At 51.3% G+C, this 12,372-nt stretch overlaps 4 protein-coding genes across 4 annotated transcripts; 1 reads left to right on the plus strand and 3 right to left on the minus strand.

Moving 5' to 3' along the window:
- Positions 1–151: 151 nt before the first annotated feature.
- N7473_000589 (glycoside hydrolase family 35 protein) lies at positions 152–3,296 on the minus strand (the record flags this gene model as incomplete). The annotated part of the gene is made up of 4 exons (XM_057146529.1): positions 152–1,286; positions 1,348–1,849; positions 1,916–2,992; positions 3,065–3,296. The coding sequence occupies 4 exons, from the start codon at positions 3,294–3,296 to the stop codon at positions 152–154; spliced, it is 2,946 nt and encodes a 981-aa protein (XP_057014415.1).
- A 670-nt stretch (positions 3,297–3,966) lies between these two features.
- N7473_000590 (uncharacterized protein) lies at positions 3,967–6,763 on the minus strand (the record flags this gene model as incomplete). The annotated part of the gene is made up of 4 exons (XM_057146530.1): positions 3,967–4,982; positions 5,036–6,439; positions 6,531–6,614; positions 6,706–6,763. The coding sequence occupies 4 exons, from the start codon at positions 6,761–6,763 to the stop codon at positions 3,967–3,969; spliced, it is 2,562 nt and encodes an 853-aa protein (XP_057014416.1).
- Positions 6,764–7,876: 1,113 nt separating this feature from the next.
- On the minus strand, positions 7,877–8,641 carry N7473_000591 (uncharacterized protein; the record flags this gene model as incomplete). The annotated part of the gene is made up of 1 exon (XM_057146531.1): positions 7,877–8,641. The coding sequence occupies one exon, from the start codon at positions 8,639–8,641 to the stop codon at positions 7,877–7,879; it is 765 nt and encodes a 254-aa protein (XP_057014417.1).
- Positions 8,642–9,534: 893 nt separating this feature from the next.
- On the plus strand, positions 9,535–12,048 carry N7473_000592 (uncharacterized protein; the record flags this gene model as incomplete). The annotated part of the gene is made up of 6 exons (XM_057146532.1): positions 9,535–9,624; positions 9,683–9,788; positions 9,840–10,010; positions 10,064–10,088; positions 10,147–10,749; positions 10,812–12,048. 6 exons carry the CDS (start codon positions 9,535–9,537, stop codon positions 12,046–12,048), a joined length of 2,232 nt encoding a protein of 743 aa, XP_057014418.1.
- Between the last annotated feature and the right edge of the window lie 324 nt (positions 12,049–12,372).

Genomic DNA, 12,372 nt, shown 5'->3' on the forward strand with positions numbered 1-12,372 from the left:
GATTATTGACTAGACTCTTTACAATACGGAGTAACTGGCAATAGACAGAACTCTACACAGTAGTAACATGTACTCCGTATAGACTCATAGAGAGAACTCACCCCCACCGCCCTTCCAGCCCTAACATCCCCACCTAAAGAATACTAATGCACTAAACATACTCCCTCCGATTATTCTTCCACCGCGGCTGCAGGTACGCCCAATCCTGATTAAAATCAAATCCAGTCCGATACGCCCCATAAGCAACCAACTCCACCGTCTCCAACGCCGCCCCCTCATCCGTCAACGCCCACAAACTAATCGCCAACGTATTCTCCCCCCGATTATTGATAATACCCGGCGGGAACGGGAACAGCGTCTGCGGTCCAATATGCGGCAAATAATGGCCAAACTGGTACCCATTCATAAACACCTGCACCACCGCCGTCGTATTAGCCACCGCCCCGAGTTGCAGCCCGATCGGCACGTCCAGATCCGCGTCTAGATTCAGCTTGAAGGTTGTTGTGTAGAAGCGTCCGGCTGCGGTGGAGACGCCCTCGAGTGGGGTCGACCTGCCCGCGCTCTTGGGCGCTATGTACCCGGGTAAATGCCAGCCTAGGCGTTCGCCGTAGAGACCGCCTTCGTTCATGGGGCCGCGGACGGGGTCGATATTTGCTTCGCCGCCGGCGTTGCCTTGGATGCGCCAGGATGTGAAGTTTCCGCCGCCGAGGAGGGTGGCTCCGAGGATACCGCGCGGGTTTTGGGTGCCGACGGGCTTGACGTTGTTTTCGTCGTGGCCGGTGTAGTCCATTACGACGGTGAGGACGTTATCGGTGGCGAGGAGGGAGGTGCTGTTGAAGGTTAATACGGCGGATGTAGATGCAAGACTGGGAGAGCCCAGTGCGCCGCCCACATAGGCGCCGTTCAACCAGGCTGCCCAGCCCGCGGCGACACCGTTTTGCACTGTGATGTTGGCGCCGGTGGCATTGCCGTCGAAGCGGCCGCGGTAGACCTTTGTGCCGGCGTGGTATCCATAGTCGCCTGAGTACAGGACGGGCAGGGAGAGTGGTGCGACGGAGTTAACCGACGTGCTCTTGTTGCAGACTGTCCAGCGCGAGTCGTCATAGTCTTGCTTGATCTCGGGCAGAGTGTCTTGGGACTTCCAGGATGTCAGAGATGGCAGGGAGATCTTGGAGTTTTCGGCGCCGGGGGCTGAGCCGATGAGACTGCCGTATGCGGTTTTCTTGGTGGAAATGGGTTTTCCATTCCACTTGATCTTGGTGACCTTGGAGTCGCCGGGGTATACTCTGCGTCAGAACGTCAGTAAAAGTCTTTAGACGGCATATCTGCTTGTCTGAATCAACTTACTCGAGTGCGGTGGTGTTTGCATTATCACCAATCAGGCTCACAGTGTCATGGCTGATACTCGCCTCGCGAACCAAATACGGACCCAGAGCGAGGATCTGCTTACTGGGAGACACGATCGGGTTCGATGACGTGGGCACGGCAAAGAAGTTCCATGCCGTCTCCTTATCCAGAAGATAAAGCAGATTGCCGTTGGAGAACTTGACAACGGTCGTGCCCTCTCCTTGGGTATAGGAGTACTGCGTTACATTTCCTGAAGTGGTCGAAGTCAGGTTGGAGTTACCGTATGTCTTGAACGTCAAGTGGGACGGAGCATTCTTGAAAGCGAAGACACCCTGTTGTCCAATGTTCAAGTAGAACACGATCACGTCCACGTCGAGCGTGGCATAAGTCAAAACCTCGGCGGATGAGTAGAGCAAGCTGGAGGCTTTGCCGACTTCATAATCCGTGACGATAATCTTGCTTTGGCGACCGTCAAGTTCAATGTCCGGGATAGTCAAAGCACCTAAAAGAGCAGGCCAAGTTAGCCAAGACCTCACCAAAGTAGCGAAACTCCGAGGTAAATACATACCAGCCGTAGTATTAACATTCAACGAGAACGTCGTCACAGCACGGGATGAACTCGTACTATGCGCAAGCACATAGAAACCCGCCTTCGTCTCCGGATTTCTCAACGCCCAAGTATAAATACTAGCATCACTAGTATACCCGGTCCCATTCCCCTCCATGTCCGTCTGCAACAACCCCTTCGAAACCCTCGTAAACAACCCAATCAACTTAGTCTGCTTAAGCTTATCCTGAATCTCTCTCGTCTCCCGTAGGGGCGCCGCATAGTCATAAGAAGTATAAACGACCGGCGCCGCACTATGTCCCCAATTCGTCCCGCCAAAGACCATATACAAACTCTGCAATGTAATCCTCGACCCAATATTATTCTTGTAGTACACATCGGCGAATTCAGGCGAATGCTCCGCGGCACAGACGTCGTAGAAATACCCACCCCAAGGCTGGAACCAACCGCCCTCGAACTCGGGGAGGTATTCTGGTTGTGTGTAGGAGTAGTTCTGGAACCATTGGTAATAAGTGCGGACTAGGTTGAAGCCGGAGTTGACGTTTGTGCATGAAAGTCCGCCGGGATACGAATCGAGGCCGTAGACGTTCACTGCACCGCCAACGTCTTGGTAATCGGTTGACCAGCTCTGCGACCGCATACCCTTTTCGTTATGTGTGCTGGGTACAACGACGCCTGCTTCGGCGAACGCGGCTGCGATCTGCTCCATGTACAGGACGAGAGTGTTAGTCGCACTGTGGGTGGTCTCCTGGAGTTCATTCTCGTGTTGGTTTAGGATCACCGGTCCGCCGTTGGTGATCTGGTTATCTGCGATGATCTTGCCGATCTTCAGAGCCCAGGGGAGCCATTTATCATAGTATGATGAGGCGCTGGTGCGTTCACTGCCCATTTGACCGTTCGCTGCCCACAGGGCGAATCCACCTGCTGAGGTCTCGGCGTTGACGTACGGACCTGCGCGGGCAATAACATACAAACCGGCTTGTTTGGCGTAGTCGAAGACGCGTTGGATATCGTGGGCGCCATTTTCAAAGTCGAAGGTATCTTCCGAGGCGGAATGGAAGCTCCAGAAGAAGTAGACTTGATAGAGTGTTAGCTGGAATTGCGCCTCAATTGAATAAAAAAAGTATTTAGTATAACGAGTCCACTCACGAGAAACCGCATTGAAACCATTCGCGCGCAGCTTCTGAAAAACATCCAGCCACAACTCCGGAACAGGAAGACGCATATAGTGAAATTCACCCGCAAAGACAAACAATCTCTCCCCTTTCACCGAGAGACTATATTTATCCCACGTAACATCAGTAGTCTTGCCATTATCTGTCGCAAAGACCAGGTTCGACAGCGCTCCAAACAAGAGGGGCAGAAATGCGAGAAACCGCATTTTTCAACAACTCGGCTCTAAGCAAGCATCACTAGATTGATTCCGTAAGGTTGCTTGTTGTTAGCTACAAATCACCGGTATAAATCTGTTTTGTGTACCTCGGTGCTCGCGATAGTGATACACCGGTCGAGCGTTGGGATTGGTGGATGTTTTCATGACGATTATTGACGCTTTGGGCAATTCTCCTGGAGAATGCGGGGTGTGCAATTTCGCTGCAGGGGACAGGGGTCCATAGCGGGGTGGCCTGGGGTTGCAATAACCATATAATCGGGGTTTTGCTCGGTTGAAAGGATATATCGGATCCTTTAATGGCTATGTCGGGACTTCGGGATGATGTGCTTTTGATGGAAAGCTCGAGCGCATCTGTTCTTAGTGAAAAGCCGTGAAGTCTCTCGGTAGTTTCGTTGCATACCCCGAGCAATTGCCCTGCTACCTATTCCAGAAACGTCAAAGCTTCAAAGCAGGTCAATTTATTAGGAGAATATAGAAGAACAAAATCAAGATAAAGATTCGTGTATGTACTGGATAAAGAACGCCACCAAAAAAGCCCTGGGTAATAATTTCCGATCCCAGAGCGCCACGATAAAACCAGCCCATATCATCAAAACAGTTGCCAGAATTTGAAAGTCATTAGATCAAAGAAAAAAGATCAATCATAATATTAGTGCCATCACAGATCCTCAGAGAATCTCGATTCCCGGCGCATACTAGGGGTATCACCAATAACAGGCGGGGCGGGGAGACCTTGTTCAGTAGCGCTATCGCGCAGGGCCTGCAGGTCCGAACTACCAACGGCCTCGGAGCTTTGACGCTTGTGATCAGTGCCATTGGTCTTGAGATCCTGGGAGTTGCGTGTAACGGTCTTCATGAAACTTCGACGAAGACGATGTCTCTTGCTCTCCCAATTGGAATTGCCATTCTGCGTAGCCTGGTGGTTATTGGTAGTTTCCTCGGTGAAAGACCTGGTGGCTCCACCGTTCTCACCGTGCTCGGACTCAAGGTCTTCGGTACTAACGGGGTGCGAGCTTAGCGCTGCCCCGCGAGGCTCGATTCTCCCGGTTAGAGCAGCGCCCCCGGTGAACGCAGACTCGCTGTCGGTGTTGTAGTCTGGACCGGGCTGGTGGGGGTAGAGGGGTTGGGGTTCGCTTGTACGACGAACTAGTCTATCGCGGAACCAGGTCTTGAGCTTCGAGTCTGCGCGGGGGCTAGCGATCGGCTGAATGTTATGCATTGCGGACCCTCCACCGGTGGCAGCAGCATCTCGTGGTCCGGTTTGTGACCTCAGCATACCAGGACGGTTTTCATCCTGAGCAGGCTCATACGTGAGACTGACTGGGGGAGAGATGGGAGCCAAGAAACTTGTTGTAATATCTGGCACGGTATCGTTCTGGCGAGGAGCCTCTCTCGGCTCAGGTGCAGTTTCTTTCGCAGCTGTGGTTTCGGCTTCGGGCTCTGGAGCAGCGACAGCGGCAGGTTCTTGAGCTTTGGGGGCAGCAGCAGGAACTTCTTCGGCCTCGGGTGCGACAACAGCTCCTTGAGCAACAGGGGCTTCCTCGGTGGGCTGTTCAGTAGCTGGCTCTTGAGTGACTGCTTCTTCGTTTGCCTCAGCCTTTTCCTCCTGCTGTTGCTTGCTCTTCCGCTTCCACATAAACAGCTTCAGCCCTTTGCTTCCACGCTTTTCTGATACTGGATCATTGGTTAGTTTTAGAAAGCCCTAGAAAAGAATGATGAAAACTCACCACCATCCCGCTTCTCGGCTCGACTCAAACTAGCTTCACGCTCTCTCTCAATCGCAGCACGTCTCTGTTGCTCCTCTGCATCGAGACGCGCCTCCATCTCTTCAGCTCGCCGACGCTCGGCTTGATCTGTGATCTCATCCAGCGCGGGTTGAACACGTGTACGGGCAACGGCCTCGACATCCGCCATATCCATGTACCGTGATGCGCCAATGTTGACCCGATCAGTAGGAGTTTCCTTCGTTTCCGCGGCCTCGGCTTCCTGACGAACCCGCTCTCGGGCTGCCTCGTCCCATTGTTTTTGGATCGAGGGTGGTGCTCGACCAGTCTCGGCGTATACTTTCATTTCCATTTCGTGGATTTGAGCGTTGACATTACGACGGGCTGCTTCCATCAGCAAGTCCCGATCCTTTTGTCGCTGTTCATCCACCTTGTTCAGTTTGTTTCGCAAGCTGAACATCTGATTACGAATCTGCCTCGACTGCTCTGCATCGACTTGAGTTGAATCCGCATCACTGGACGTCCTCTTTCGTCGAGCAGACAAAAGCGACCGTTGAGGCTGAGGGGCGGTGCCATAGTATTGCTGCATGTCAGCGTGCTCATCACGCATGCGGGCCAACTTTTCTGCGGCCCGCTTTTGCGCCGTTTCTTGCAGAGTCAAGGCTCGCTGGCCTGCTGATGGGGTTGCTCCGCTGACGGTTTTCCGGGCTTGTAGCTGACTTTGGCCCTTTTGAGCTGCAGAAATAGCCGGATCCATATTTTGGGCCTCACCGGTCGGACCAGTGATATCATACATGTCCCTCGCCATTACGAGAGCTGCAGCATGGAGCGAGTTCCGACGGTTGCGCTCCTGGACTTCACTCGCGATGGGCGGGGAGGAGGTGTATAGACGAGCATTCGTTTTGGCCGCATGGGTAATTCGGCTCGCTTCCATCGCGTTGTCTAGATGTGCTAGAGGACCCTCGTTTTCTACATGAGCACGGTGCGATAGGCCAGCAGCAGAGAGCGCCCAGTTCGAGTCGGTTGTGTTAACCGGCTCACTGGGTGCAGAGTCCGCCCTCTGGCGAGCCGCATATGCACCGGTCGCAGCACGGCGCGAATTATCCTGGATATGGCCCGATCGGGAAATATCATGCTGAGGACTGGTCTGTTGGTTCGACGCCTGGTTTGACAAGGCTCTCTGCTCTCGTACTGCAAGGATAGCTGCTCCCAAACCCTCTGCACTATATTGAGTACTTGGTAGAGGAATCTCGGGAGGGCTGAAATCCTTCACGTGGAACGCGGCCTTCTCGGCGTCGGTCAGTCGGCCCGGGCGCCATACTTCGATGGGTTTCTGATTTGCATGGGCCAGGGCGGAGGCGGCGGAGGCATGGCTGAGGTCGGTCGTGGCGCGTGTAGCTCGTGAATCTATTGTGTCGAGCATAGCTTATCAGTATGGAGGGGCATTGTCTTCTCATCGTAATCTACGATCGCGTGAGGAAAGGAAGGGATCACTCACTGAAGTATCGAGAATCCGATGCGGGGGTATCACGAACAGACGCCTTGCGTCGAGGCTGCGTTGCATAGAGTGCAGCAGTCGCGGCTGTTTCAGGGGAGACGCATCAGAAATTAGCGATCAGTGCACCGAGCGAGTGGATTTTGGTATGACGATCCGTAAGGAGTAAAGAGCTTACCATCGTCGGCTAGCCGGGTAGACCGGGGCCCCGCGGGCATTTGCTGTGCAGTTGCCATGATGAAGGAAGCTGCAAAGAATCGGGAGAAAAAGGCCGAATCTACATTCCTCGGCGAAGGCGAGAAGAAAATGGTAGCTGGCAGTGCAAGAAGATCAAGTTAAAGGAGGAAATGGGAAAAAAAGATGGGAATGGGATGGAAGCCCGGAAGCTTCTCTACACCGCGTGACGTCGTTGGCTGCAACGGAGGATCCGCGAAAAAAAAAAGTGCAGACTTTCCTCCCCCATTGCATCATTGCATCATCGTATCCGAGTCAATCGATCGATGAATCAATGAGAGGCGCTGCCCTTATGCGGGGAGGGCGCACTAAGTTACTTAACATCCACTTGAGTGGATCCTTAAGGTGGGACTGAGTAGCTCAACTTCCGCTTTCGATTCGTTTGGTGGTGACGTGGGGGCTTTGGGGGCTTTGGAAGGCTTGGAGGGCTTAGGAGCTTCTTCACACTTTAGTGGGTCGAGGGTGATCAGGATCTCCCTGTGGTTCGTTTACGCTGGGATGCGAAAAGGCCCCATTTTCATGTTCTTTATCTCCTCGTTCATGATCGTCATGATTACCTCGGGTACTTCGGGCTTGGAGGTGGGGATGTACATCTCCCGGTACTTTCGACTAACGCCACAATGCTGGGAGGAATACCCTCACCGATAGAGTATATCTAGGTCTCGATCCAAGTTCTACAGTGTATTTATCTTAGATACCATTCAAAGATCGCGCCAAGGATAGGGCTCTACCTGATTTCTTGCTGCCGGCGATCTGATCCGAACTCGTCCCCCATTATTTGCTGTACCGGGATGACTGCTTAATAACCCCGCTGTCGGAAATCTGGTTCTCAAGGGCATACTCAGAGATGTATTATATGTGCTTAGTTCAACTTCACCTACTTACCCTGCATGGTTATCATCACCCTATTGGCCTACAATGAGGCGGTTAGCAGGACTATAGACTGGGCCTCCTGCGAGGTAGGTATCTAAAGAACCACAAACTCGTAAGCCCTACAGATCAAGTGGCGCAGGGCATCTTGACAGCTTAGCCGGCACATGGTGTCAAAGAGAGGTCAGTACGTATGGTCAAGAAAGATGAAAACTGATGTATTGAGCACTTGGAGAATATGTGGTTCATTGATGTTCAACTTCATTATCCTGACACTTCTTGCGGTCTGGTGCACAAGCATTTCCCTCATCTGTGATTGAAGTTGTAATTCGATGTCCAACATGCGAGACGCCGGATCCGCCAATTCGTAGTCCAGTGACAGACATTACCGAGGGCTTAGCGTTCGCGATATTCTGGTAGGTATCACCCAGTCTCACAAATCCACTTCCATCGATGGTCACATTTTCGAACCTGTGACCCTTCTTTTTGATTTCTTCGAAGATGACGAGATTGAGAAGCTTATCATTTTCGCCAAGGACCTTAACAAGCGTTGGGATGCTCTCTGGTTCGACTTCCTTCAATTCTTCCTTACACAACTGCTTCTGTTGATCCTGGAGAGTCGGGAACAACTTCACTAGGTAATCGACGAGGTGGCATATTGTCTCGATCAAGCTTTCGAAGTCGGCCTTGCGGTACAAAGCCCACTGTATCTTCCTTCCAAGACTTGCTTCCTTCTGGCGACGCTTGGTGGCTCTTCGAAGTGATAGAACGAGCTTTTTCATATGCTTTTCCCCTTTCTCAAGCTCGGCCGTTTCCTCAGGAATCTCCAGGATTTCCGGTTCGTCGTCATCTTCGTGTAATGACTTGAACTTCTGTGATGTTTTCTTTGCATCCTCGAAAGCATCTTCAATCAAGGCGAGCCATTGTATGGCTTTCTTGACCTCCTTTTCCTCCGAATTTCCGTTTTTGAACAAAGCTGGAGGGTCGAAGGGGGTCTGAAGCAAGCCCATAGAGTCTCCCTATGTAGTGAACTCTAGTTCTGGTGCCTCGAATTTTGCCAGACAGAATCCAAAGTCTGCCCCAAAGGCCCGACCGAGCTTGACATACTGGAAGCATTCAACACACGAGACGAAAATCCCGGGGATGGAGCCAACGGCCAGAGTAAGCCAGCCAATTCCATCTCTGTCTGGTAAAGGGCAGCAATTGGGAACGACGTCAAAGTATCTGTGAGTTGAAGCAGAATATTGTCCGGGGATACCGCGAGGAAAGTATGCGAAGAGGAAAGTGGGATGAGATGCAAGCACACTAGCGGTCTCTTATCTGTCCTGTCTGAGTCGAAGAGTTCAGCCTCAGCCGCCCGAGTTTACTTGTCTGCAATTATTAACATCATGGCTTGATTTTGTTAGGGGCTCGGAGAGCCAATCAAATACCTGTAAGTTGTAATGGTCAATTGGACTGAGGGCATTGAAGTAGTAGACACTCAACGACTTAAAACCGTGATGATCCCAGATGAAGTTCAGCCCCGAGCGATCGTTTCAGCTACGCGCCGCAGCATAATGTGGCGTCTGGTTGGCCCGCATTTGACAACGTGTTCCAGTGATAATCATGAAGTTCCATGCGGAAGCTGCAAGCGCCTTAACTGAGGGGTTTCCTGGAGCCGCTGCGCGAAATTTTAGTGGGGGCTGAATCCCGTACATCGGGCAGACCTACAAGATGCTAAGAGCGCGATGCCCTGCCGGCAACATCCGCCACACGATTTTTAGCTATCTCACTCATGGCTTCAAAGAGAGAGAAATGAGATGCCTGTAGATGGTGTCAACCCAACGAACCAGCAAGTTCCTATTTCTGGCAATCAATTTGTGCCCTTTTGTGAATCTTCGCACGTCTCGGACGCAGGAGTGCAATGCCGTGCAGCGAAGCCGAGTCAACGCTCGAGATACTGAGGAATCTGTCAATTTCCCCAACAAGAAATTCACAAATTGGAAATCCACGGGTAAGTTGCCCTGAAGCAAGAGGCAGACATAAGGCAAGACACTTAACCACCATCGTAGGGTCATTTGGCTCAAGATGTACTCCTCAGAGATCAGGCATCATTGACAATTGGAGATACGCATGAATATAATGTGACCGTAAATCAAGCAACGCATGAGTCCAAAGGTTTGTATTTTGCGACAAAACTCACTTATAGGCGTGGCTGACAGGTCAAAGCACCCCGTACGGTGGATATCCTTAAGTGGCTGCCTGCCATCAACTTCAGGACCCTCTATGAAGACCGCCTGAAGAACCTCCATATCCCGATCGGAAAGAGATCACTGGAGAGCAAAGAGTTTGCAAGTTGGTATAATGGCGAGCATAAGTGGCTCTGGTGTCACGGGATGCGTGAGTGGTCACGAATATCCTCGAAACAAGAATCCGGTACTAATCCCTGGTAGCCTGTGCTGGCAAGACTTCTCTGGTGTATGTTTTCCATTTCTCCAAGAACTCAGGTTGTTTGTACTAACACCTGCGAATGTAGGACTATCATACTACAGCACCTATTGGATGTACGAGAGAAACAGAGAAGGAATATCGGGGTTGCCTATTTATACTGTATCCACTCGGACAAAAGCCAATCTGCCATCAGCTTGGTGGGAACCATCTTGCAACAGCTCGCCCAACAGTCGAAAGAAATCTCAAACGAGCTTAAATCCCTATATCAGAAACATACGTCCGTTGTGCCGGAAAGCTCGCCATTACTCGAGGAGTACGAAAAGGCACTGGAAAGCCAACTGGACCACTTCGAATCTGTCTATCTGATTGTGGATGCGCTCGACGAGTGCAGGAGTGATGATGCCGCGGATTTTCAGCTGGACACCAAGTCCAGACTTTTGCAGGCCCTCGGCTCTCTAGGAGACAAGATTCACTTGTTAGTGACCTCGAGGGACGAAAGTTTGAGGACTGTTGGACTCGATATGGACGTATCTTTCAAGGTAATGAAAGTTACAGCTACCGACGGTGATATCACTGCATACGTCGAGGGTCGGATCGCTTCAAACACTCCCTTCCGGGAACTTACTGGAAGGTATCCGAAGTTGAAGACCGAGGTAAAAGAGGCGATTGTTGCGAAGGCAGCTGGCATGTATATCCAACCTATCTCATCAAACCTACTCAAGCGCCCATGTTTACACAAGATTGTCTCAGGTTCCTCCCTGCCAAGCTTTACATGGATTTTCTAGCCAGTAAGGCTGTGACAAGCAGAAAATTTCACGTCTTGCAGGCGCTGCGAAGCTTGCCCTCCTTTCACGATAAGACCTTCGAGGAAGCCTACCGAGATGCTTACACAGGTATTCTTAAAGGCATCTGGGAACAGAGTCCATACGACGTTGAGCTTGCACGAAAAGTGTTGTCCTGGGTTGTATTTACCAAGGATCCTCAGAACCTCACAATCGACATTGTTAAACAGGCTCTGTTGCTTGAAGACGAAATTGACGAGGCAGGGACTGACACCGACGTCACAGATGATGAGTTTGATGAGATACCTGAGGAGAAACTATTATCTGTCTGTCGTGGGCTCCTCACAGTAGATCACCACAGCAGAACCCTCCGCTTCGTCCATTATACAGCGGAAATCTACTTTTCTAAGCCCGCAGTCCAGAACGTGGACTTTCCCAATGCCCATGAACAAATTGCACAGGCCTGTCTTTCTTGCATTCTTTCAAGTACCCCCAGAGGAGCCGGATGTTATGCGCTGGATCGATACGCAAGTTTGCACTGGGGTCATCACGCACGAATTGTGGAAGAAATAGTGCAACCCAAGATTCAAAAGCTTTTTGAGGACGAAGAAAAGATGCGGAACTCCTTTCAGGCGGTAGTGGCCCCGCTTCCTAGAGACTGGAGAAGTAAAGGCCAAGCAGTGAACTCTGGCATAAAACCCCTCCACGTGGCTGCATATTTTGGATTACGGTCGATAGCTACAACGCTCCTGGAGAGATCAGAGGACATCGAGAGCAAGGACTTCCGCGGTTGGGATCCCATGCGATGGGCCATATTTGGCAAATCAGACGCACTAGTAGCTCTACTTTTCGACCACAAGGCAAACCTCCTTTTAGAGGACTATGAAGGGCTGCCAACCATGTTCTGGGCAGTTGACTCGCGCGAAGCCAAGCAAATTGTGAGCAATATCGTCATGAACGGAGATGTGCGGTTTTCTCTCGGAGAAATATCAACTGTTCGTTCAGGACAATCTTTTGCAACTGCACTACCGAGTCCTGTTTTGCCGAAGACAAGCCAGAGCGTTATCAAATTCTTACTCTCTAATCTTCCGGAGGTGGACTTGGATGTCAGAAGCCCCGTGGATGGCCAAACTCTCCTTTCTGTTGTCGCGGGCAATTGGCATGGGACGCTGTCAAGATTCTCCTTGAAAGTGGAGCGAACGTGAATTCGAGAGACAATAATGGCATGACGCCTTTACTCTGGTCCTTGCAATGCCCTCGTTCCAGAACCGTGATCAATAATGTCGTTGTCAGCGATGATTCCTGGCCCAGTATTGGCGGCATCATGAACGTTGAATCCTCGGCTAAGATCAGTATTGACGACAGCAACTATTCAGAAGAGACGGTTGAGCCGAACATATGTCTGTTAATCGGAAAGCATTTAGAAGCGAAAGACGAGGAACAAAGGACGGCACTCACGCTTGGTGCAGAGAACAGATTCCACAAGGTTGGGCAACGCTATTAGAGATGGGGGCAAACCCGAATACGGC

This window comes from Penicillium subrubescens (genome assembly GCF_028828155.1).
Source record: "Penicillium subrubescens strain IBT 31985 chromosome Unknown utg000001l_segment0_segment0, whole genome shotgun sequence".
Lineage (NCBI taxonomy): Eukaryota > Fungi > Ascomycota > Eurotiomycetes > Eurotiales > Aspergillaceae > Penicillium > Penicillium subrubescens.